Raw genomic sequence first — 21358 nt, forward strand, 5'->3', positions numbered from 1 at the left:
TCAGATCCCAGCCCCCTGGGGAGCCGAGTCCTGGGGAAGTGCTGGGTGTATCTGGGGGTGTGGGGGGGTGTCAGATCCCAGCGCCCTGGGGAGCCGAGTCCTGGGGAAGTGCTGGGTGTATCTGGGGGTGTGTGGGGGGGTGTCAGATCCCAGCACCCTGGGGAGCCGAGTCCTGGGGAAGTGCTGGGTGTATCTGGGGGTGTGGGGGGGGTGTCAGATCCCAGCGCCCTGGGGAGCCGAGTCCTGGGCAGGCGCTGGGTGTATCTGGGGGTGTGGGGGGGTGTCAGATCGCAGCGCCCTGGGGAGCCGAGTCCTGGGGAAGTGCTGGGTGTATCTGGGGGTGTGGGGGGGTGTCAGATCGCAGCGCCCTGGGGAGCCGAGTCCTGGGGAAGTGCTGGGTGTATCTGGGGGTGTGGGGGGGGTGTCAGATCCCAGCGCCCTGGGGAGCCGAGTCCTGGGCAGGCGCTGGGTGTATCTGGGGGTGTGGGGGGGTGTCAGATCCCAGCCCCCTGGGGGCCGAGTCCTGGGGAAGTGCTGGGTGTATCTGGGGTGTGGGGGGGGTGTCAGATCCCAGCGCCCTGGGGAGCCGAGTCCTGGGGAAGTGCTGGGTGTATCTGGGGGTGTGTGGGGGGGTGTCAGATCCCAGCGCCCTGGGGAGCCGAGTCCTGGGGAAGTGCTGGGTGTATCTGGGGGTGTGGGGGGGGGTGTCAGATCCCAGCGCCCTGGGGAGCCGAGTCCTGGGGAAGTGCTGGGTGTATCTGGGGGTGTGGGGGGTGTCAGATCCCAGCGCCCGGGGGAGCCGAGTCCTGGGGAAGTGCTGGGTGTATCTGGGGGTGTGTGGGGGGGTGTCAGATCCCAGCGCCCTGGGGAGCCGAGTCCTGGGGAAGTGCTGGGTGTATCTGGGGGTGTGGGGGGGGTGTCAGATCCCAGCGCCCTGGGGAGCCGAGTCCTGGGGAAGTGCTGGGTGTATCTGGGGGTGTGTGGGGGGGTGTCAGATCCCAGCACCCTGGGGAGCCGATTCCTGGGGAAGTGCTGGGTGTATCTGGGGTGTGGGGGGGGTGTCAGATCCCAGCGCCCTGGGGAGCCGAGTCCTGGGCAGGCGCTGGGTGTATCTGGGGGTGTGGGGGGGTGTCAGATCCCAGCGCCCTGGGGAGCCGAGTCCTGGGGAAGTGCTGGGTGTATCTGGGGGTGTGGGGGGGGTGTCAGATCCCAGCGCCCTGGGGAGCCGAGTCCTGGGGAAGTGCTGGGTGTATCTGGGGGTGTGGGGGGGGTGTCAGATCCCAGCGCCCTGGGGAGCCGAGTCCTGGGCAGGCGCTGGGTGTATCTGGGGGTGTGGGGGGGTGTCAGATCCCAGCTCTTCCTGAGCACCCTTCCGTCTCCAGCCCCCCCTTTCTCTCCCCCCAGTTAAGCCCGAGGTGAAAGTTTTCCCCACAAAATCGGGGTCCGAGTCCCACCCCGTCCTGCCTGTGCCGGTGCCCCCCCCGGTCAGTGTCTCTGCCCTACGCCCCCCCCCGGGCTCAGTGTTACGGTCACTCCCCTCCCCCTCCACGGCCCTGCCCGCCCGCCGGGCTCCCCTGGGTGTGGGAGGGGTTCAGGGCGGGGGGGGCTCCGGCCGTTCCCCCCCCGCTGGGCTACGAGCCCGGGCTCAGGAGGGGGAGGGGCAGCGGGGGGGGGCCGAGCCGAGCCGAGCCGAGCCGAGTCCGTCCCCCCAGGGCGGTTCCTCTTCCAGGCGAAGGCCGAATGTCTCTACACCAACGGCACCGCGCGGGTCCGGTTCCTGGAGCGATACTTGTACGGCCGGCAGCAGTTCGTGCACTTCGACAGCGAGCTGGGGCGGTTCGTGGCGGACACGGAGCTGGGGCGGCCCGACGCCGAGTTCTGGAACAAGGACCCGGCGACCCTGGCGGACAACCGGGCCGCGGTGGACCGGTTCTGCCGGCACAACTACGCGGTGGCGCAGACCGGGAGGATGGTCGGCCGCAGAGGTGAGCGGGGGCGGGCAGGGCAGCGCGGGAGACACGGCGCGGGGGGCGCCGCTGCGCTGGGGGGCGGCAGGCAGAGGGGCCGGGCGGGGCCGGGGTCACCCAGCGGCAGGTGCGGGAGGGAACCCGGGTCCCGGAGCGGGCGAGACCGTGTCCCCGGGGCTGGCTGCGGCGCCCCCTGTGGGCGGGGCCCAGAGCCCCGGACCCCGGGTGAGTCTCTGCGGGGCTCTGACTGGCCCGTCCGCCGCCCCTCTGAGGGGTCCAGCCCCCAGCGCCCCCCCTCAGGCCCCCCCAGGGCACGTGGCTGCTGCGGCTCCTGCCCCCTCCTGCTCTGGGGGGCCCGGGCGATGGAGCAGAACTTTCCCCTCCCCCCAATCCCTCCCCTCTCCCCTTGGGGTCCCCCCTGGCAGGGGGCAGGGAGCAGCCCCTGGTCCCTGGCTGAGACCCGTCTCCCGGGGCCCCGAGGGTCAGACCGTCCCCGGCTCTGTCCCCATGGGGGTGACGGGACGCGACTCCCCTCGGGCCCTTCTGCCGGAGCCTGCCCACGGCAACGGGGCGCAGGAGAGAACCAGCCTGGGGGGGTAGATGGGAGGCTGGGGCCTTTCCCGGGGCAGGGGGGGTTCTTCCTGAGCACCCTTCCGTCTCCAGCCCCTTTCCCAACCCCCCCTTTCTCTCCCCCCAGTTAAGCCCGAGGTGAAAGTTTTCCCCACAAAATCGGGGTCCGAGTCCCACCCCCACCTGCTGGTTTGCTCTGTGACTGAGTTTTACCCTGGGAGGATCGAGATTAAGTGGTTGAAGAACGGGCAGGAGCAGACGGCCGGGGTGGTGTCCACGGAGCTGCTCCAGAACGGAGACTGGACCTTCCAGATCCTGGTGATGCTGGAGATGAGCCCCCAGCGCGGGGACGTCTACACCTGCCAGGTGGAGCACATCAGCCTGCAGGACCCCCTCACCGTGCACTGGGGTAAGAGCCTCTGGGTGTGGGGCAGCCCTCACTCTGTGGAGCCCTCAGGGGATGGGCCTGGGTCAGAGCGCTCACATGAGCCCTTCTAACCCAAATCTATAAACCTGGGCTGGGAGCTCACTTCCATGGGCTCCAAAAGGCTGTGCAGACACAACCTAGATTCATAGATACTAAGGTCAGAAGGGACCATTCTGATCATCTAGTCCGACCTCCTGCACAACACAGGCCACAGAATCTCACCCACCCACTCCTACGAAAAATCTCACCTATGTCTGAGCTATTGAAGTCCTTAAATCATGGTTCAAAGACTTCAAGGAGCAGAGAAGCCTCCCTCCAGTCAACCATGCCCCATGCTACAGAGGAAGGCGAAAAACCTCCAGGGCCTCTCCAATCTGCCCTGGAGGAAAATTCCTTCCCGACCCCAAATATGGCGATCAGCTAAACCCTGAGCATATGGGCAAGATTCACCAGCCAGATACCCAGGAAAGAATTTTCTATAGTAACTCAGATCCCATCCATCTAATATCCCATCTCAGGGGATTTGGCCTATTTACCCTGAATATTTAAAGATCAATTACTTACCAAAATCCCATTATCCCATCATACCATCTCCTCCATAAACTTATCGAGTAGAATCTTAAAACCAGATAGATCTTTTGTCCCCACTGCTTCCCTTGGAAGGCTATTCCAAAACTTCACTCCTCTGATGGTTAGAAACCTTCATCTAATTTCAAGTCTAAACTTCCTGATGGCCAGTTTATACCCATTCGTTCTTGTGTCCACATTGGCGCTGAGCTGAAATAATTCCTCTCCCTCTCCTGTATTTATCCCTCTGATATATTTATAGAGAGCAATCATATCTCCCCTCAACCTTCTTTTAGTTAGGCTAAACAAGCCAAGCTCCTTTAAGTCTCCTTTCATAAGACAAGTTTTCCATTCCTCGGATCATCCTAGTAGCCCTTCTCTGTACCTGCTCCAGTTTGAATTCATCCTTTTTAAACATGGGAGACCAGAACTGCACACAGTATTCTAGGTGAGGTCTCACCAGTGCCTTGTATAACGGTACGAAAACCTCCTTATCCCTACTGGAAATGCCTCTCCTGATGCATCCCAAAACCGCATTAGCTTTTTTCACAGCCATATCACATTGGCAGCTCATAGTCATCCTATGATCAACCAGTACTCCAAGGTCCTTCTCCTCTTCCGTTACTTCTAATTGATGCGTCCCCAACTTATAACTAAAATTCTTGTTATTAATCCCTAAATGCATAACCTTACACTTCTCACTATTAAATTTCATCCTATTACTATTACTCCAGTTTACAAGGTCATCCAGATCCTCCTGTATAATATGCCGATCCTTCTCTGAATTGGCAATACCTCCCAGCTTTGTATCATCTGCAAACTTTATTAGCACACTCCCACTTTTTGTGCCAAGGTCAGTAATAAAAAGATTAAATAAGATTGGTCCCAAAACCGATCCCTGAGGAACTCCACTGGTAACCTCCCTCCAACCTGACAGTTCGCCTTTCAGTAGGACCCTTTGCAGTCTCCCCTTTAACCAATTCCTTATCCACCTTTTGATGTTCATATTGATCCCCATCTTCTCCAATTTAACTAATAATTCCCCGTGTGGCACGGTATCAAATGCCTTACTGAAATCTAGGTAAATTAGATCCACTGCATTTCCTTTATCTAAAAAATCTGTTACTTTTTTAAAAAAGGAGATTAGGTTGGTTTGGCACAATCTACCTTTTGTAAAACCATGTTGTATTTTGTCCCGTTTACCATTGACTTCAATGTCCTTTAACTAATTTCTCCTTCAACATTTTTTCCAGGACCTTGCATACTACAGATGTCAAACTAACTGGCCTGTAGTTACATGGATCACTTTTTTTTTTCCTTTCTTAAAAATAGAAACTATATTAGCAATTCTCCAATCATTCGGTACTACTCCTGAGTTTACAGATTCATTAAAAATTCTTGCTAATGGGCTTGTGATTTCAGGTGCCAATTCCTTTAATATTCTTGGATGAAGATTATCTGGGCCCCCCGATTTAGTCCCATTAAGCTGTTTGAGTTTTGCTTCTACCTCTGATATGGTAATATCTACCTCCATATCCTCATTCCCATTTGTCAGGCTACCTTTATCCCCAAGATCCTCTTTAGCCTTATTAAAGACTGAGGCAAAGTATTTGTTTAGATATTGGGCCATGCCTAGATTATCTTTAACCTCCACTCCATCCTCAGTGTTTAGCGGCCCCACTTCTTCTTTCTTAGTTTTCTTCTTATTGATATGGCTATAGAACTTTTTACTATTGGTTTTAATTCCCTTTGCAAGGTCCAACTCTACTCGACTTTTAGCCTCTCTCACTTTATCCCTACATGTTCTGACCTCAATTAGGTAGCTTTCCTTGCTGATCCCTCCCATCTTCCACTCCCTGTATGCTTTCTGCTTCTTCTTAATCACCTCTCTAAGATGCTTGCTCATCCAGCTTGGTCTACAACTCCTGCCTATGAATTTTTTCCCCTTTCTTGGGATGCAGGCTTCTGATAGCTTCTGCAGCTTTGATTTAAAGTAATCCCAGGCCTCCTCTACCTTTAGATCCATAAGTTCTTCAGTCCAATCCACTTCCCTAACTAATTTCCTTAATTTTTGAAAGTCAGCCCTTTTGAAATCAAAAACTCTAGTTGCAGATTTATTTTTGTTAATCCTTCTGTTCAGTTTGAACTGAATTAGCTCATGATCACTTGAGCCAAGATTATCCCCTACAACCATTTCTTCTATGAGGTCCTTGCTACTCACCAAAATTAAATCTCAAATGGCATCCCCTCTAGTCGGTTCAGCAACTACATGATGAAGGAATCCATCAGCTATTGCATCTAGGAAAATCTGAGCCCTATTATTACTACTAGCACTGGTCCTCCAGTCTATATCTGTGAAATTAAAGTCTCCCATGATCACGCAGTTTCCATTAGTATTTACTTTATTAAAAACATTTAAAAAGGGCTCTATCCATATCCGAATTAGAGCCCGGAGGTCTATAGCACACCCCAAGCACTATCGTAGGAGAGGCTTTACTAGTTATCTTCCCCAATGTAATTTTTGCCCAGACGGACTCTGTCTTATCCATTGCATCGCTTCTTATTTCTTTGCATTCTACCTCATCATTGATATACAATGCTACTCCACCCCCTTTACCTTTGTTTCTGTCTTTCCTAAAGAGCACATACCCTTCAATACCTGTAGTCCAGTCATGACTACTATTCCACCATGTTTCTGTTATCCCTATAATATCTGGTTTCACTTCCTGCACCAGTAGCTCTAGTTCCTCCATTTTGTTACCTAGGCTCCTTGCATTGGTGTACAAACATCTTAATTTTTGCTGTTTGGCCTCGCTCACATTTTGTACCCTATTAGGCACAGTCATTCTACAGCCAGTATAACCTATTAGACTAGTATCCACACCGCCCTCGCTCCTTATATACATTCTCCTACCCACGGCTGTATCCTTTCTTACTTCGTCTTCTTCCCTCTCAATGCTAAAATCTGGCGTGGAGATTTTCTGGACATCTCCCATCCATCTCCCCCCAATTCCTAGTTTAAAGCTCTCTTTATCAGTTGTGCCAGCCTCGATCCTAGAAGTCTATTTCCTTCCCTACTCAGATGAAGTCCATCCCGAGAGAACTGTCCTCTGTCCGTGAATGCCTCCCAGTGGCCATACATCCCAAATCCCTCCATATAGCACCACTGCCTAAGCCATCTGTTGACAGTCATCATCTTGTCATACCTTTGTTGCCCTTCTCTAGGAACAGGAAGGATCCCGCTAAAGATCACCTGAGCCTCGATTTCCTTAAGCGTCTTCCCCAGCCTAGCATAGTCTCCCTTAATACTTCATTTGTTCCCACATGAAGGATAATTAGGGGATTCTTTCCTGCTCCCTTTAGGATCCTTTTCAACCTCAGGTCTACATCCCGTATCTTAGCACCCGGAAGACAGCACACCCTTCTATTCTCTGGATCAGCTCTAGTTACAGGCCTGTCTGTTCTTCTCAATAAAGAGTCCCCGATCACATAGACCTGCCTTTTCCTAGTAACGGTGCTATTCTCCAGTCTCTCCCCTGTTCCCTCTGGCTGCAAGTTCTTTCCATTCCTATTTTCCCTTATAATCCTCTTCAACCCATCCTGTATCCTCCTGGGGCTCATATTTGGTGTAGTCTCCCTTGACTCTTCCGAGTGGGGCAGTGTTAGGGTTTCCTCCCCACTCTGAACTCTGGGGTACAGATGTGGGGACCAGCATGAAAGACTCCCTAAGCTTATATTCCACCAGCTTAGGTTAAAACTTCCCCAAGGCACAAATTCCTTCCCTTGTCCTTGGACGGTATTGTTGCCACCACCAAGTGATTTAGACAAAGATTCAGGAAAAGGACCACTTGGAGTTCCTATTTCCCCAAAATCTCCCCCCAAGCCCCTTCACCCCCTTTCCTGGGGAAGCTTGAAAATAATATACCAACCAATTGCCTTCAATAAACGTACAGACCAGACCCCTTATGGTTAGGACACTAAAATTAATTTTTTAAAAGAAGAACTTTATAATAAAGAAAAAAGTAAAAGAAGCACCTCTGTAAAATCAGGATGGAAGGTAATTTTACAGGGTAATAAAAAGATTTAAAACACAGAGGATTCCTCTTTACGCTTAACTTTTAAAGTTACAAAAACAGGAATAAACCTCCCTTTTAGCATAGGGAAAATTTACAAGCTAAAACAAAAGATCATTTAACACATTTTTTTTTGCTATTGCTTACAATTTTTGTAATTTTAGATGTATCATTTTAGTAGGAGCTGGGTTACCTGCTTGGTTTTTTTCTTTGTCCCGAGAGGGAACGAAACAAAGATCATAATGGTCCCTTCTGACCTTAATGGCTATGAGTCTAAGAGCACAAACAAAACCCCCCCACCCCCAATTTGAAAGTATTTTCTTTCCCCATTGGTCCTTCTGGTCAGGTGCCAAGTAGGTTAATTTAACTGATTAATCCCTTATAGGTAAAGGAGAGATGTTATGCTACTCTTAGCTGTATGTTTATGACACGCCCCCCAAATCACAGATGGTGCTGGACAACCTGCTCCACACTGGCTGTGATTTTTTTCCTGGAGCTCTAGGAGAAAACAGAGTTAATAAGACACATGGACCTTTAGATATACTACTGATTATACAAACACTAACAATATTTTTCACCTTTTAAGGACGATTTTAACCAGTTGATTTGGGGAAACTTTTACAGGAGAGTGCATTAGCTTCAGAAATGTGCTGTATTTTAAAATTAAAATTTTGGAGAGCTAAACTTTACTGAAGAAGTTTTTTGTTATTTTTTTTGACGGTATGAAACCACTTTAGCGCAGTAGGTCGGTTTGCTGGTGGAAACGCCGTCCCCAAACGTATGGGTGTAGCTTTTTTAGAGCGTACACAATGGCGTAACATTTCTTTTTGCTGATTGACCAGTGGCTTTTCCTTTTAGACAGTTTTTGCTGAGAAACACGACAGGATGGAATTTTTGATTTGGTCCTTTTTGCATTAAAACTGCTCTCACACCATGCTTGGACGCATCTGTGGTTACTAGGAAAGGTTTGTTCAAATCTGGAGTCCTTAGCACAAGGTCAGACTTGAGTGTCGCTTGAAGCTGGTTAAAGGCCTTCTGACACTCTTCAGTCCAATGAACTGCATTTGGCTGGGTTTTTTTGGTCAGCTCTGTTAGTGGGGCAGCGATTTGGCTGTAGTGCGGTACAAATCGCCTGTAATATTTGGCCAAGCCTAAGAAAGACTGGACCTGGTTTTTTGACTTTGGGACAGGCCACTTTTGGATAGCATCCGCTTTGGTCTGTAGGGGGTTGATAGTTTCTTGACCCACCTGGTGTTCAAGGTAAGTCACCCTGTTTAGGCCTATTTGACACATTTTAGGCTTAACAGTTAGTCCTGCCTTTCTTATGCGTTCAAAGACTTTTTGTAGATGCTCCAGGTGTTTTGCCCAGGAATCCGAAAATATGGCCACATTGTCAAGGTAGGCGACGGCATATTCTCCTAATCCCGCTAGGAAACGACCTACAAGTTTCTGGAAGGTGGCGGGTACATTTTGCAGCCCGAAAGAGAGCACATTAAATTTATGCAGCCTGACATGGGTATGAAGGCTGACCTTTCCTTGTCGGATTCATCTAGCGATACCTGCCAGTACCCCTTGGTTAAGTCCAAGGTAGAGATGAACTGGGCCCGTCCCAGTTTCTCTAATAGTTCACCTGTGCGTGGCATTGGATAGTTGTCTGGGCAAGTTACAGCATTTAGCTTACAGTAATCCACACAAAAGTATATTTCCCCATCTGGTTTGGGAACTAGAACCACTGGAGATGCCCATGCACTGTTAGAGGGACGGATTACATCCATCTGTAGCATGTCCTGGATCTTCCATTCTGTAGCAGTTTTGGCTTGAGGGGCCACTCGGTAAGGTTGGATTTTAATTGGTTGAGCATTACCTGTGTCAATGGAGTGATATGCCCGTTCAGTCAGTCCTGGGGCAGCTGAGAACATCGGGGCAAAGCTAGTGCATAGCTCCTTGATCTGCTGTCGCTGCATACTTTTGAGGGTCATGGAGAGGTTTCATAGGTTCATAGATACTAAGGTCAGAAGGGACCATTCTGATCATCTAGTCCGACCTCCTGCACAGCGCAGGCCACAGAATCTCACCCACCCACTCCTACGAAAAATCTCACCTATGTCTGAGCTATTGAAGTCCTCAAATCGTGGTTTAAAGACTTCAAGGAGCAGAGAAGCCTCCCTCAAGTCAACCATGCCCCATGCTACAGAGGAAGGCAAAAAACCTCCAGGGCCTCTCCAATCTGCCCTGGAGGAAAATTCCTTCCCGACCCCAAATATGGCGATCAGCTGAACCCTGAGCATATGGGCAAGATTCACCAGCTAGATACTACAGAAAATTCTTTCCTGGGTAACTCAGATCCCATCCATCTAATATCCCATCTCAGGGGAGTAGTCCTATTTACCCTGAATATTTAAAGATCAATTACTTAACAAAATCCCATTATCCCATCATACCATCTCCTCCATAAACTTATCGAGTAGAATCTTAAAACCAGATAGATCTTTTGCCCCCACTGCTTCCCTTGGAAGGCTATTCCAAAACTTCACTCCTCTGATGGTTAGAAACCTTCGTCTAATTTCAAGTCTAAACTTCCTGGTGGCCAGTTTATACCCATTCGTTCTTGTGTCCACATTGGGGCTGAGCTGAAATAATTCCTCTCCCTCTCCTGTATTTATCCCTCTGATATATTTATAGAGAGCAATCATATCTCCCCTCAACCTTCTTTTAGTTAGGCTAAACAAGCCAAGCTCCTTAAGTCTCCTTTCATAAGACAAGTTTTCCATTCCTCGGATCATCCTAGTAGCCCTTCTCTGTACCTGCTCCAGTTTGAATTCATCCTTTTTAAACATGGGAGACCAGAACTGCACACAGTATTCTAGGTGAGGTCTCACCAGTGCCTTGTATAACGGTACGAAAACCTCCTTATCCCTACTGGAAATGCCTCTCCTGATGCATCCCAAAACCGCATTAGCTTTTTTCACAGCCATATCACATTGGCAGCTCATAGTCATCCTATGATCAACCAGTACTCCAAGGTCCTTCTCCTCTTCCGTTACTTCTAATTGATGCGTCCCCAACTTATAACTAAAATTCTTGTTATTAATCCCTAAATGCATAACCTTACACTTCTCACTATTAAATTTCATCCTATTACTATTACTCCAGTTTACAAGGTCATCCAGATCCTCCTGTATAATATGCCGATCCTTCTCTGAATTGGCAATATCTCCCAGCTTTGTATCATCTGCAAACTTTATTAGCACACTCCCACTTTTTGTGCCAAGGTCAGTAATAAAAAGATTAAATAAGATTGGTCCCAAAACCAATCCCTGAGGAACTCCACTGGTAACCTCCCTCCAACCTGACAGTTCGCCTTTCAGTAGGACCCTTTGCAGTCTCCCCTTTAACCAATTCCTTATCCACCTTTTGATGTTCATATTGATCCCCATCTTCTCCAATTTAACTAATAATTCCCCGTGTGGCACGGTATCAAATGCCTTACTGAAATCTAGGTAAATTAGATCCACTGCATTTCCTTTATCTAAAAAATCTGTTACTTTTTCAAAAATGGAGATTAGGTTGGTTTGGCACGATCTACCTTTTGTAAAACCATGTTGTATTTTGTCCCATTTACCATTGACTTCAATGTCCTTAACTAATTTCTCCTTCAACATTTTTTCCAGGACCTTGCATACTACAGATGTCAAACTAACTGGCCTGTAGTTACCCGGATCACTTTTTTTTCCTTTCCTTTCTTAGGTTCACCTCTTCCATATCACCGTCACTTTTTCCTTTATAGTAGACACCTTCAGGCCATTCAGAGTCATCTCCTTCCTGGGCTGTAAACTGACAAACCTTTAATTTTCTGGAATAAAAGGGCTTTAGAGCCCTTAGGCTTTAGGTTTGAGGTGGTGGATGCTATAAGATAGTTAACAGCTCCCAGGCGCTCTTGGACCATAAATGGCCCTTTCCTCGATGCTTTTATCTTATGGGCCTGGAGCACCTTTAAGACCATGACCTGGTCTCCTACTTTGAAGGAACGCTCTCTGGCATGTTTATTATACCAGGCCTTTTTCTCTTTCTAAGCATTTTTTAGGTTTTCTTTAGCAAGGGCTAAAGAGGTTCGGAGGGTGTTTTGTATGTTGTTTACAAAGTTCAAAATGTTAGTTCCTGCAGAAGGTGTAAACCCCTCCCATTGCTGCTTCACCAACTGTAATGGCCCCTTAACCTCGTGGCCATATACAAGTGTAAATGGTGAAAACCCTAAATTGGGATGTGTTACAGCCGTGTAGGCAAAGAGCAACTGCTGCAACACTAGGTCCCAATCATTGGAGTGCTCATTTACGAATGTATGTATCGTGGCCCCCAAAGTTCCATTAAACTTCTCCACCAGGCCATTAGTTTGATGGTGGTAAGGGGTGGCAACCAAGTAGTTCACCCCATGAGCTTCCCAAAGGCTTTTTATGGTCCTTGCCAGGAAATTAGTTCCCAAATCCATAAGGATGTCGGAGAGCCAACCTACCCTGGCAAAAATGTCTGTCAAGGCCTGGCACACACTTTTAGCCCTGGTGTTGCTTAGAGCTACTGCTTTCGGCCATCAGGTGGCAAAATCCATGAAAGTCAGTATGTACTGCTTTCCCCAGGTGTCTTTTATGGGAAAGGACCCCGAATATCCACAGCTACTTGCTGAAATGGAACTTCAATGATGGGGAGTGGCTGGAGAGGGGCTTTGACTTGGTCTTGGGGGTTTTCCACTCTTTGGCACACCTCACAAGACCGGGCATAAGTAGAAATGTTCTTGCCCATTCCCTCCCAGTGGAATGACCTCCCCAAATGGTTTTTGGTCCTGTTCACCCCAGCATGGCCACTAGGATGATCGTGGGCTAAGCTCAAGAGCTTTACCCGGTATTTAGTCGGAACTACCAACTGTCTCTGAGGATGCTAGTCTTCCTAGTGCCCACCAGAGTTTCCTTGTATAAAAGTCCTTGTTCTACCACAAACCAGGATTGATTAGAAGAGTTGAGAGGTGGTGGATTGCTCCGTGCCGCCGTCCAAGCTCTCTGGAGGCTTTCATCTGCTTCCTGCTTGGCCTGAAACTGTTCCCTTGATGCAGGAGACATCAGTTCCTCACTGGATGGTGGACCTGGGCTTGGTCCCTTGGGAAGCGACGTGGGGGACGGGGCTGGTTCTGTGATGGTGACCCGCTCTCCGCAGGTGCACTAAGTTGGGGTTCAGGCTCCGGCTGAGCCTCTTGCGCTGGTTTAGCTGCTGCTGCCAGGGCGGGCTCGGTGGGGCCCTCTGGGGTTGGGGTTGTAGACGGGGTTGCAAGCGCTGGACTCAGGGCTGGCAATGGTTCTGGTGCTGGTTGCTCCGCCTGTTCCAGTTCTGAGACTGGCTCTGGCTGGGTCTCTGCAACTGGACCCACTATGGCTGTTGCAGTTGTTGGCAAGGGGTCCGGTTCCACCACCTCAGTCTGGGTCTCTGGTAGCACAGACGGGGCCCTGGTGGAAGGCTCAGGAACAGAGCTAGATGAGACAGCTCGCTTAGCCTGGCTGCAGGTGACCATTCCCACACTCTGGGCAGGCTTCACATGGTTGGCCAAGTCTTCCCCCAGCAGCATGGGAATGGGATAATCATCATAGACTGCAAAAGTCCACATTCCTGACCAGCTCTTGTACTGGACAGGCAACTTGGCTGTAGGCAAATCGAAAGAGATGGACTTGAAGGGTTGAATCGTCACTTGAACCTCTGGGTTGATGAAGTTGGGGTCCACTAAGGATTGGTGGATAGCTAACACCTGTGCTCCAGTATCCCTCCATGCAATAACCTTCTTCCCGCCTACACTCACAGTTTTCCTTCGCTCTGAGGGTATCTGGGAGGCATCTGGGCCTGAGAACCTTTGCTGTGACCCAGATGCAATGAACTGTAATCTGTTGGGGTTCTTCGGGCAGTTGACCTTTACCTGCCCCGGTTTGTTACATTTAAAACATTGCCCAGCTGACTGGTCACTGGGGCGAGGTGGGTTGCTGGAGAATGGTGTGGCAGGACGATAAGGGGTCTGGGGTTTTTCTTGGGGTGTAGGTGGGGCCTTGGGCTGCCCCCGGTGGTATGGTGTTGTCTCAGGGTGTCCCTTCTGATATCTGCCCAAACTGCAACCAGGGCTATTCCTCTCTGGTACCTCCACCCATTTTGTTCCGATTTGCCCCGCCTCTTTGGCAGTCTGGGACTGCTTGTATTGATCAGCATAAGAAGCAAGACTTTCTGCTGAGTTTATTTTTTTATCCCATCAACGCTGTTTTACATCATCATTGGTCATAGTCAGGAACTGCTCCTGTACAACCAAAGTACACATTCCTTCAAAACTAGTTACACCCCTTCCTTTGACCCCTTTATCTAACAGATCCTTTATCGGGTTTACATAAGCCACATTACTTAGTCCAGCCCCTCTCTTAAGGGCTCTAAATGTTACTCTGTAAGTTTCAGGTGGAATTTAAAATTGTTTCAAAACCAAATCCTTAAATTTACCATAGTCAGAAGCATCCTTAATAGGCATTTTGTTGAATATGTCCAGAGCTCTTCCAGTTAATTTTGCTACTAATGTGGTCATCTAGTGATCTTTAGGAATTGTATGGAGGGTGCACAGTCTCTCAAAGGTGATGAAATATTCAGTAATATCACTGGATTCATCATACTGTGGACATACTCGCTCCCATTTGTAAAAAAAAATAAAAAAGAAGTACTTGTGGCACCTTAGAGACTAACAAATTTATTTGAGCATAAGCTTTTGTGAGCTACAGCTCACTTCATCATGAAAGCTTATGCTCAAATAAATTTGTTAGTCTCTAAGGTGCCACAAGTACTTCTTTTTCTTTTTGCGAATACAGACTAACATGGCTGCTACTCTGAAAGCTCCCATTTGTGGATTTTTGGGGAAGTGGAGCCAGCTGCTGAAGGGTTCTGTCATTTCAACTCCATAACAGCCAGTTATGAGCTCCATGTTTCTGAGCCTCAATCTGGGCCTGTATTTCTTTGTCTTTTAACTCCAGATCTCTTTTATGGGCAGCCTCCTCCCTGGCTGTTTCTGCCTCCAAGCGTTTTGCCTCCTTCCTCTCCTCCGCGTCCAACTTCAAGCGCTTTAAGGCCATTTGTCTTTCATGTTCTTTCTGTCTCTCTTCAGCTTCCAATCTGGCTAATTCTAGTTTCTTTTGGACCTCACTTTCCCTCATCCTAGCCTTCCTGCGCTTAGCCTAGCCTAACCCGAGAGCTAGAAAGAAAGAAGAAAAAAAAAGCTTCTCAGTTCCCTTGCAGGAACTTAACTACTCTGTCCTCAGGCAGAGGAAAAAACCTCCAGCTGCTCTCAGCTAAAAAACAAACAAACCTCCCTGGTTTTCAAGCACAAAAGAAAAAAAAATGTCCTTTTAATATCCTCAAGTCTGTGCTTCTGGTTCAGAATGATCCCACCACGCTGCCACCATGGCAGGGTTCCCTCCCCACTCTGAACTCTGGGGTACAGATGTGGGGACCAGCATGAAAGACCCCATAAATTTATATTCCACCACCTTAGGTTAAAAACTTCCCAAAGGCACAAATTCCTTCCCTTGTCCTTGGATGGTATCGCTGCCACCACCAAGTGAGTTAGACAAAGATTCAGGAAAAGGACCACTTGGAGTTCCTATTTCCCCAAAATCTCCCCCCAAGCCCCTTCACCCCCTTTCCTGGGGAGGCTTGAGAATAATATTCCAACCAATTGTCTTTAATAAAAGTACAGACCAGACCCTTTATGTTAGGACACTAAAATCAATTAGGTTCTTAAAAGAAGAACTTTATTATAAAGAAAAAAATAAAAGAAGCACCTCTGTAAAATCAAGATGGAAGGTAATTTTACAGGGTAATAATAAGATTTAAAACACAGAGGACTCCCCTCTAGGCTCAACTTCAAAGTTACAAAAACAGGAATAAACATCCCTCTTAGTATAGGGAAAATTTACAAGCTAAAACAAAAGATAATTTAACACATTTTCTTGCTATTGCTTACAATTTTTGTAATTTTAGATGCATCATTTCAGTAGGAGCTGGGTTACCTGCTTGGTTTTTTTCTTTGTCCCGAGATGGAACAAAACAATTAGCACAAAGAAAACCTCCCCTCAGATTTGAAAGTATTTTCTTTCCCCATTAGTCCTTCTGGTCAGGTGCCAACTAGGTTAATTGAACTGATTAACTCCTTACAGGTAAAGGAGGGATTTTATGCTACCCTTAGCTGTATGTTTATGACAGGCAGTGACAGGGCTGGGAGAGGAGAAAAGTCTCCATAATTACGACTGGTCTGGACAAGGGAGATCACAGCAGAAGGACAAGGGGACACTCAATGGAATGGAAAGGGGGCAAATTCACACCTGATAAAAGGAAGGATGTTTCCCACACACTGTGTAATTAGCCTGTGGAACTCACTGCCAAAGGATATAACTCAGCCCAAGAACAGAGAGAGGCTCACACAGAGAGTGGCTATTTCTGTGTCTCACAGACTAGCCAGGACTAGACTCAGAGCTGTCCCTTGGGTAGGGTGAATCAGGGCAACCGCTCTGGGCCCTGCGGGCCAGTGCGATTGGCCAGCGTGATCACTCCCAGAAGAGAGACAAATCTGTCACTTCCCCCCATGGGCCCCGCATCCGCCTAGGGACGGCCCTGGCTAGGTGAGTTCATGCTGACAATGGGCAGGGATATCAGACCTCACGCTGCAGGGCCTGAGCTGATCTCTGACAATCACAGACCAGGAGGAGCCCTGACATGGGGCAGATTGTCCCACAGCGGATCCTGCAGGCTCTACCCCGGTCGGCGCTGGTCACTGGTGCAGACAGGAGCCTGGCCTGGAGGCCCCTGGCTCTGACCCGGCCCGTTCCGTGTCCCTGTTTCAGAGGCGCAGTCTGACTCCGCCAGGAGCAAGATGCTGACGGGGGTCGGGGGCTTCGTGCTGGGGCTGATCTTCCTGGTGCCAGGACTCCTCATCTACCTGAAGAATAAGAAAGGTGAATGGCTCCGGGCAGGGGCAGGGCAGCAGGGTGTCTCTGGGGGGATGTGGGGCTGGGGGGGCTCAGGGGAATCTGGGGGTCGGAGGGGGACTGGGTTCCTAGTGAGGGGCATTCCATGCCGTGGGGCAGGGGCTGGAGCTCTGACCCCGAGGAACTGGCTCCCCCTGCCCAGGGCTTTGACCACGTCTCTCTTTGTTTTTCAGGGCGCCCTGTTCCCCAACCTGCAGGTAATTTCTATTCCCCTCCCCCCGTTAAACCCGCCTCCCCCCACACTGACCACAGGCTGCCTGGGACACCCATGGGGCAGCTGCTTCTGCCCCTCGGCCCATGACACCCGCCCAGCTCAGCCCCGAGGCAGCTGGGCAATGGGGCGCTGGCACCATGGAGGAGGAGTCTGCAGCTCCCTCGGTCCCGTTCAGGCCAATCCCCGAGCTGCTCCTGGGGACAGAGGGTCCTGGGTCCTGCTGAGCATCGCCCAGCCCTGTGGCTGCCGGGCAGAGTCCCTGGGGGCGCCCTGGAGCCTGGCCGAGAAAATCCCCCATCCCTCCCGCTAGCCCCACGGCCAGGGGCTGATTTCTCTCCCCTCTCCCTGCAGGGCTCCTGAATTAGATCCTGGGCGTCGGATCCCCCGGCCGGCAGGAGTTTCCGTCCGTCTCTCCCAGCCCCTCACCCAGCCTGGAGAATGCAGAACCTGGGGCCGGTCCCTTCCCATCACCATCTGCTCCCCGCGCTCTGCCTGGCTCCAGCCCGCGCTGCCCCCGCCAGGGGACCCATCCCTGCCCCTCAGTCCCCACAGGGCCCTGGGGCGACCCTGTCACACTGTCTGGAGTGGCTCACGAGTGTGGATACCAATCTCAGTGGCACCCAGGGCACCAACCCCAAATTGGCTGAGATCTGTACTGAGATTTCACCAAAGTATCGGGTGTGAACTCCGCAGGCCCTGTAACAACGTCACCGCGGCGCCACAGACAGTCCCCTTGGGCTTTCCCATCTGTCTGGCCACCCCGACCAGCCTGCCCTTGTGATCCATCGATCGTCCCTTCCCCCACAAATCACAGCGATATTCGGGTCTCTCCCTGTCCCAAAGGACCAGTCACTTACCCCAGGGCAGTTGCACCTTTCGTCTCGCTCCACAGACAACGCTTGTAGCCAATCCTGTAATAACCTCAGTAAAGATTTGTTAACGAAGACCAAGCACTGGGATTTCTTTACAAGGTTACAGCAGGTCACACACCCCCACCAGGGAGTTACAGCTCTAGGGGCCCAAAGGTCACAGAAACTCCTGTCACAAGCAAGCGCTGTGTGTGCTGTGGGGCTGACCCGGGCACAGCCAGAGGATCTGGTGCCTGGTCATTCCTGCCCCTTCCCATCCACGCCGCATCCAGCGAGGGCTTTCTCCTGGACGGGGGTTTTCATGCCCTTCCTCCCCATGTTCAAGCGGGTGGGACGAGCGCTCCTGCACCTCTCCCCTTCATGAGGGTGTGTGGGGGGGACCTCAACCAAGTCTTGTGTCCTCTGAGGTCCCCCAAGAGCCCACCTGGGGCGTGGGGCTTGTCCACACACCCAGGGCTGCTGTAGCATGTCTGGTGAAGATGCTTTACGCCGATGGGAGGGAGATCTCCCCTTGGCCCGAAAACCCATCTCTGCGCGCAGCATGGGAGTGGGGGGAGACGCTCTCCGCTGGCAGCGCTGGGCACACGACTGCTTGTGTCAGTGTAACTTACGTCACTCCAGGAGGTCGTTTATTCCCCCAGGGGCATGCGCAAGGGGGGTCAAGCAGGAGCAAGCCCCATCAGAATTCCCCCAGCCCCAGAGGGGAGACGACAGTTCCTCAAGCCCTAGAGTCGCGGGGGGAGATCCAGCTCCTCTGGCTGCCGGGGGGGGGGGGGGGGGGGGGGCGGGGGAAGAGCCAACTCCTCCAGGCACAGGGGGGCACAGAAAGGACCCCTCCAAAAGTGGCCATATTTGTATTCCTGTGCATGCCCCTGTGACACCCGAGCGACACAAATTACGCTGACATGAGCCGTAGTGTAGACTTACCCTAGGGTGTCTGTTGCTGGGCCGGGTGGAAAGAACCCGGCCTGGGCACTCTGGTATTTCACACCTAGTGACTCGTCTCTCCTGCCTGGATTCACTGATTCAGAGCAAACCCTTCCCTGTCGCCTGATAGCCTGGGACCCCCCTGTTCTAGGTGAGACTAACACAGAGAGCCCTTACGAGCATTTCACACAGTCTGACCGCACTGGGATCCATCTAACACCCGTTTTAACAGTGCGAACACACAGCTGAGCCAGGCTGGGCACGGGGCAGGAGCCCATGGGGTGGCTCTGAGAGGGGGGTGATTCCTGGGGGAGGCTGCAGGTTTGTTCCCAGGCTGGATGGGCTCCTTCCCAGGGGTGGGGAGAGCGGGGAGGGAGCATCGGGAGCCCCAGGGAGGGGGCCCCCCAAATCCCTTTCCCAGGGGAGAGGCAGCTGGAGAGATGCTTCTGGCCCAAGCCTGGGCTGCAGGGACCAGCCTGATACCCCCAGCCCCGGGGGCTCAGCAGTGGGGCACCAGGGCTGGGGAGCAGCTCGGGGGCAGCACATGGGGTGGGGGGCAGTTATTACCCAGCCTTCCAACCCCCCCGTCCCTAGGGAGTCTCAGCCCCTCAACCCCCGGGGCCCAGAGATTCACTCCCCAAACACCCCGGAGCCCCGTCCCTGGCAGAGAATCCCAGACCTGTCTCAGGGGGGTTGGCTCTGAGCTTCAGTGTTTGCCAGTAGTTACCAGGTGTGATGACATGGGAATTTTCTGTGATGTTTTTATGAGTCCTGTGTGTGCCTCAGTTTCCCCCATGTGCTGCACTGTTACCCAGTGGAGTGGAGAAGGACTGTCTGTCCTCAGGGCAGGCTAGGAGCCAAAGGTGTGGGTATCACCCAGTTGCCTGGGCCATAGCCCCCCGATCCGTGGAGCAGCTGAGAATGGCAGATCCAGTGGCCAGGACATTGACACACCAAGCACCCAGCACCCCAGAGGGAGACGGACTCCCCGCCTCTCTGCAGGGGGGCTGAGCAACGACCCCCCCGCTGGAGAGCAAAGGGCTGGGAGGGGTGTGGGGGAGAGGAGCTGGCTGCTGCGAGGAGTTGGGGCTCCCACCTGGAGTCTGCTGGAGGAGGAGAGACAGAAGGAGCTTGAACCCCGGGGTTTCCTGCAGCCGGGCTGGGCGCTGGGCTGACCATGGGCCGGGCTGTAAAGCTCGGTCCTCTGGGCTCCCCTCAGGCCTCCCGGTGCTGGGGCCAGCTGGCTAATAAACCTGCCTGTTCTGACAGCACTGTCTGCATGTCCCTGCAAATGCTGGGCCGGGGCTCTGATCCCCGAAGAGCGGCCAGGTCTCCCCCAGGGTCTGCTTCAGTGTGGCTGGCTGACAAGCTCACGGGGGGGAGCAGGGGGCTGCAGGCCCAGATGTCCAGCCTAAGGAGGTGGTGAAGCTGTGGGGCTCACCCTGGCGGCAGAGTGAGACCCCAGAGGTCTGGCCCCCTGGCCTGACGTGGCCTCCCAGAGCCTGATCCACAGGGCCGTAGCCCCGACTCAGTGTACCTGGGAGACCAGTTCCCAGCTGGCTCGTGCTCAGCAGAGACAGCAACTCTCAGGGGGAAAAAGAAAAGGAGTACTTGTGGCACCTTAGAGACTAACAAATTTATTAGAGCATAAGCTTTGGTGAGCTACAGTTCACTTCATCGGATGCATTTTAACACAGAGACACACATAAAAACCAGTAACCAGACGTAACCGCTCCCTGAGCAGCAGGAATCGCCCGTCTCCCACATGGGGCGTCGGATGGGCTGGGCTCTTCCCTGCTCGCCAGCCAGACTTGGGACCACCAGGACCAAAGCCCCGTCTGTCGCTGGATCCAAAGCAAGGCCCCAAGCCTGTTAAACACCGTCTCTCGGGCCCTGGTTCATTTTGTGGCCCTCACCTCTCCTCTGGCCCAGCCCTGCCAGTCTGGGCGACCCGCCCGGGCAGGGGGATACGTCTCTGAGCTGGTCACAGTGCCAGGCACTGCAGGGACCACCCCACGCTGCTGTTAGTGCCTGTGGACACAGGTCGTGCCGACTCTTGGCCCTGTTTGGTCTGTTGGGGACGCCCCCTTCAGTGCGACAGCCCTTCTTCCAGGGGTCCATTCTCTCTCGGGGGTTCAACCCCTCCACCTCCTGGAGCCACACCTCTCTGAGCCTTAGCCCACCTTTCTCTGCCGTGGGCCCCCTCAGGGAGTCCCCTCATTCTGGACCCCCACGGCCTCCACTCCCAGAGGGAATAATGCCCCCCACCCATTCTCTAGACCAGAGCGACTCTCCACCAGCGTAAAACAGGAGGGGTTATTGAGCGTCTGAACCCAGGATAGGTTTCAGAGTAGCAGCCGTGTTAGTCTGTATTCGCAAAAAGAAAAGGAGTACTTGTGGCACCTTAGAGACTAACAAATTTATTAGAGCATAAGCTTTCGTGAGCTACAGCTCACTTCATCGGATGCATTTGGTGGAAAAAACAGAGGAGAGATTTATATACACACACACAGAGAACATGAAACAATGGGTTTATCATACACACTGTAAGGAGAGTGATCACTTAAGATAAGCCATCACCAACAGCAGGGGGGGGAAAGGAGGAAAACCTTTCATGGTGACAAGCAGGTAGGCTAATTCCAGCAGTTAACAAGAATATCAGAGGAACAGTGGGGGGTGGGGTGGGAGGGAGAAATACCA

General features: G+C 51.8%; 1 protein-coding gene across 3 annotated transcripts in view; it reads left to right on the forward strand.

The window, feature by feature from the left end:
* The window catches only part of LOC119842603 (H-2 class II histocompatibility antigen, E-S beta chain-like), a 62165-nt gene that overhangs the window by 815 nt on the left and 39992 nt on the right, over positions 1-21358 (forward strand). The window contains exons 2-6 of one of the 3 annotated variants that reach the window (XM_038370978.2): positions 1713-1985; positions 2665-2946; positions 16505-16615; positions 16822-16845; positions 17214-17808. In XM_038370978.2, the coding sequence (XP_038226906.1) occupies positions 1713-1985; positions 2665-2946; positions 16505-16615; positions 16822-16845; positions 17214-17227 (704 nt within the window). In that variant the 3' untranslated portion in view covers positions 17228-17808. Of the gene's footprint in view, positions 1-1705; positions 1986-2664; positions 2947-16504; positions 16616-16821; positions 16846-17213; positions 17809-21358 lie in introns of those variants that run through there. The other 2 variants (XM_043497249.1, XM_043497250.1) reach the window with 2 other exon arrangements.

This window comes from Dermochelys coriacea, chromosome 14, assembly GCF_009764565.3.
Source record: "Dermochelys coriacea isolate rDerCor1 chromosome 14, rDerCor1.pri.v4, whole genome shotgun sequence".
NCBI classification, from domain to species: Eukaryota; Metazoa; Chordata; order Testudines; family Dermochelyidae; genus Dermochelys; species Dermochelys coriacea.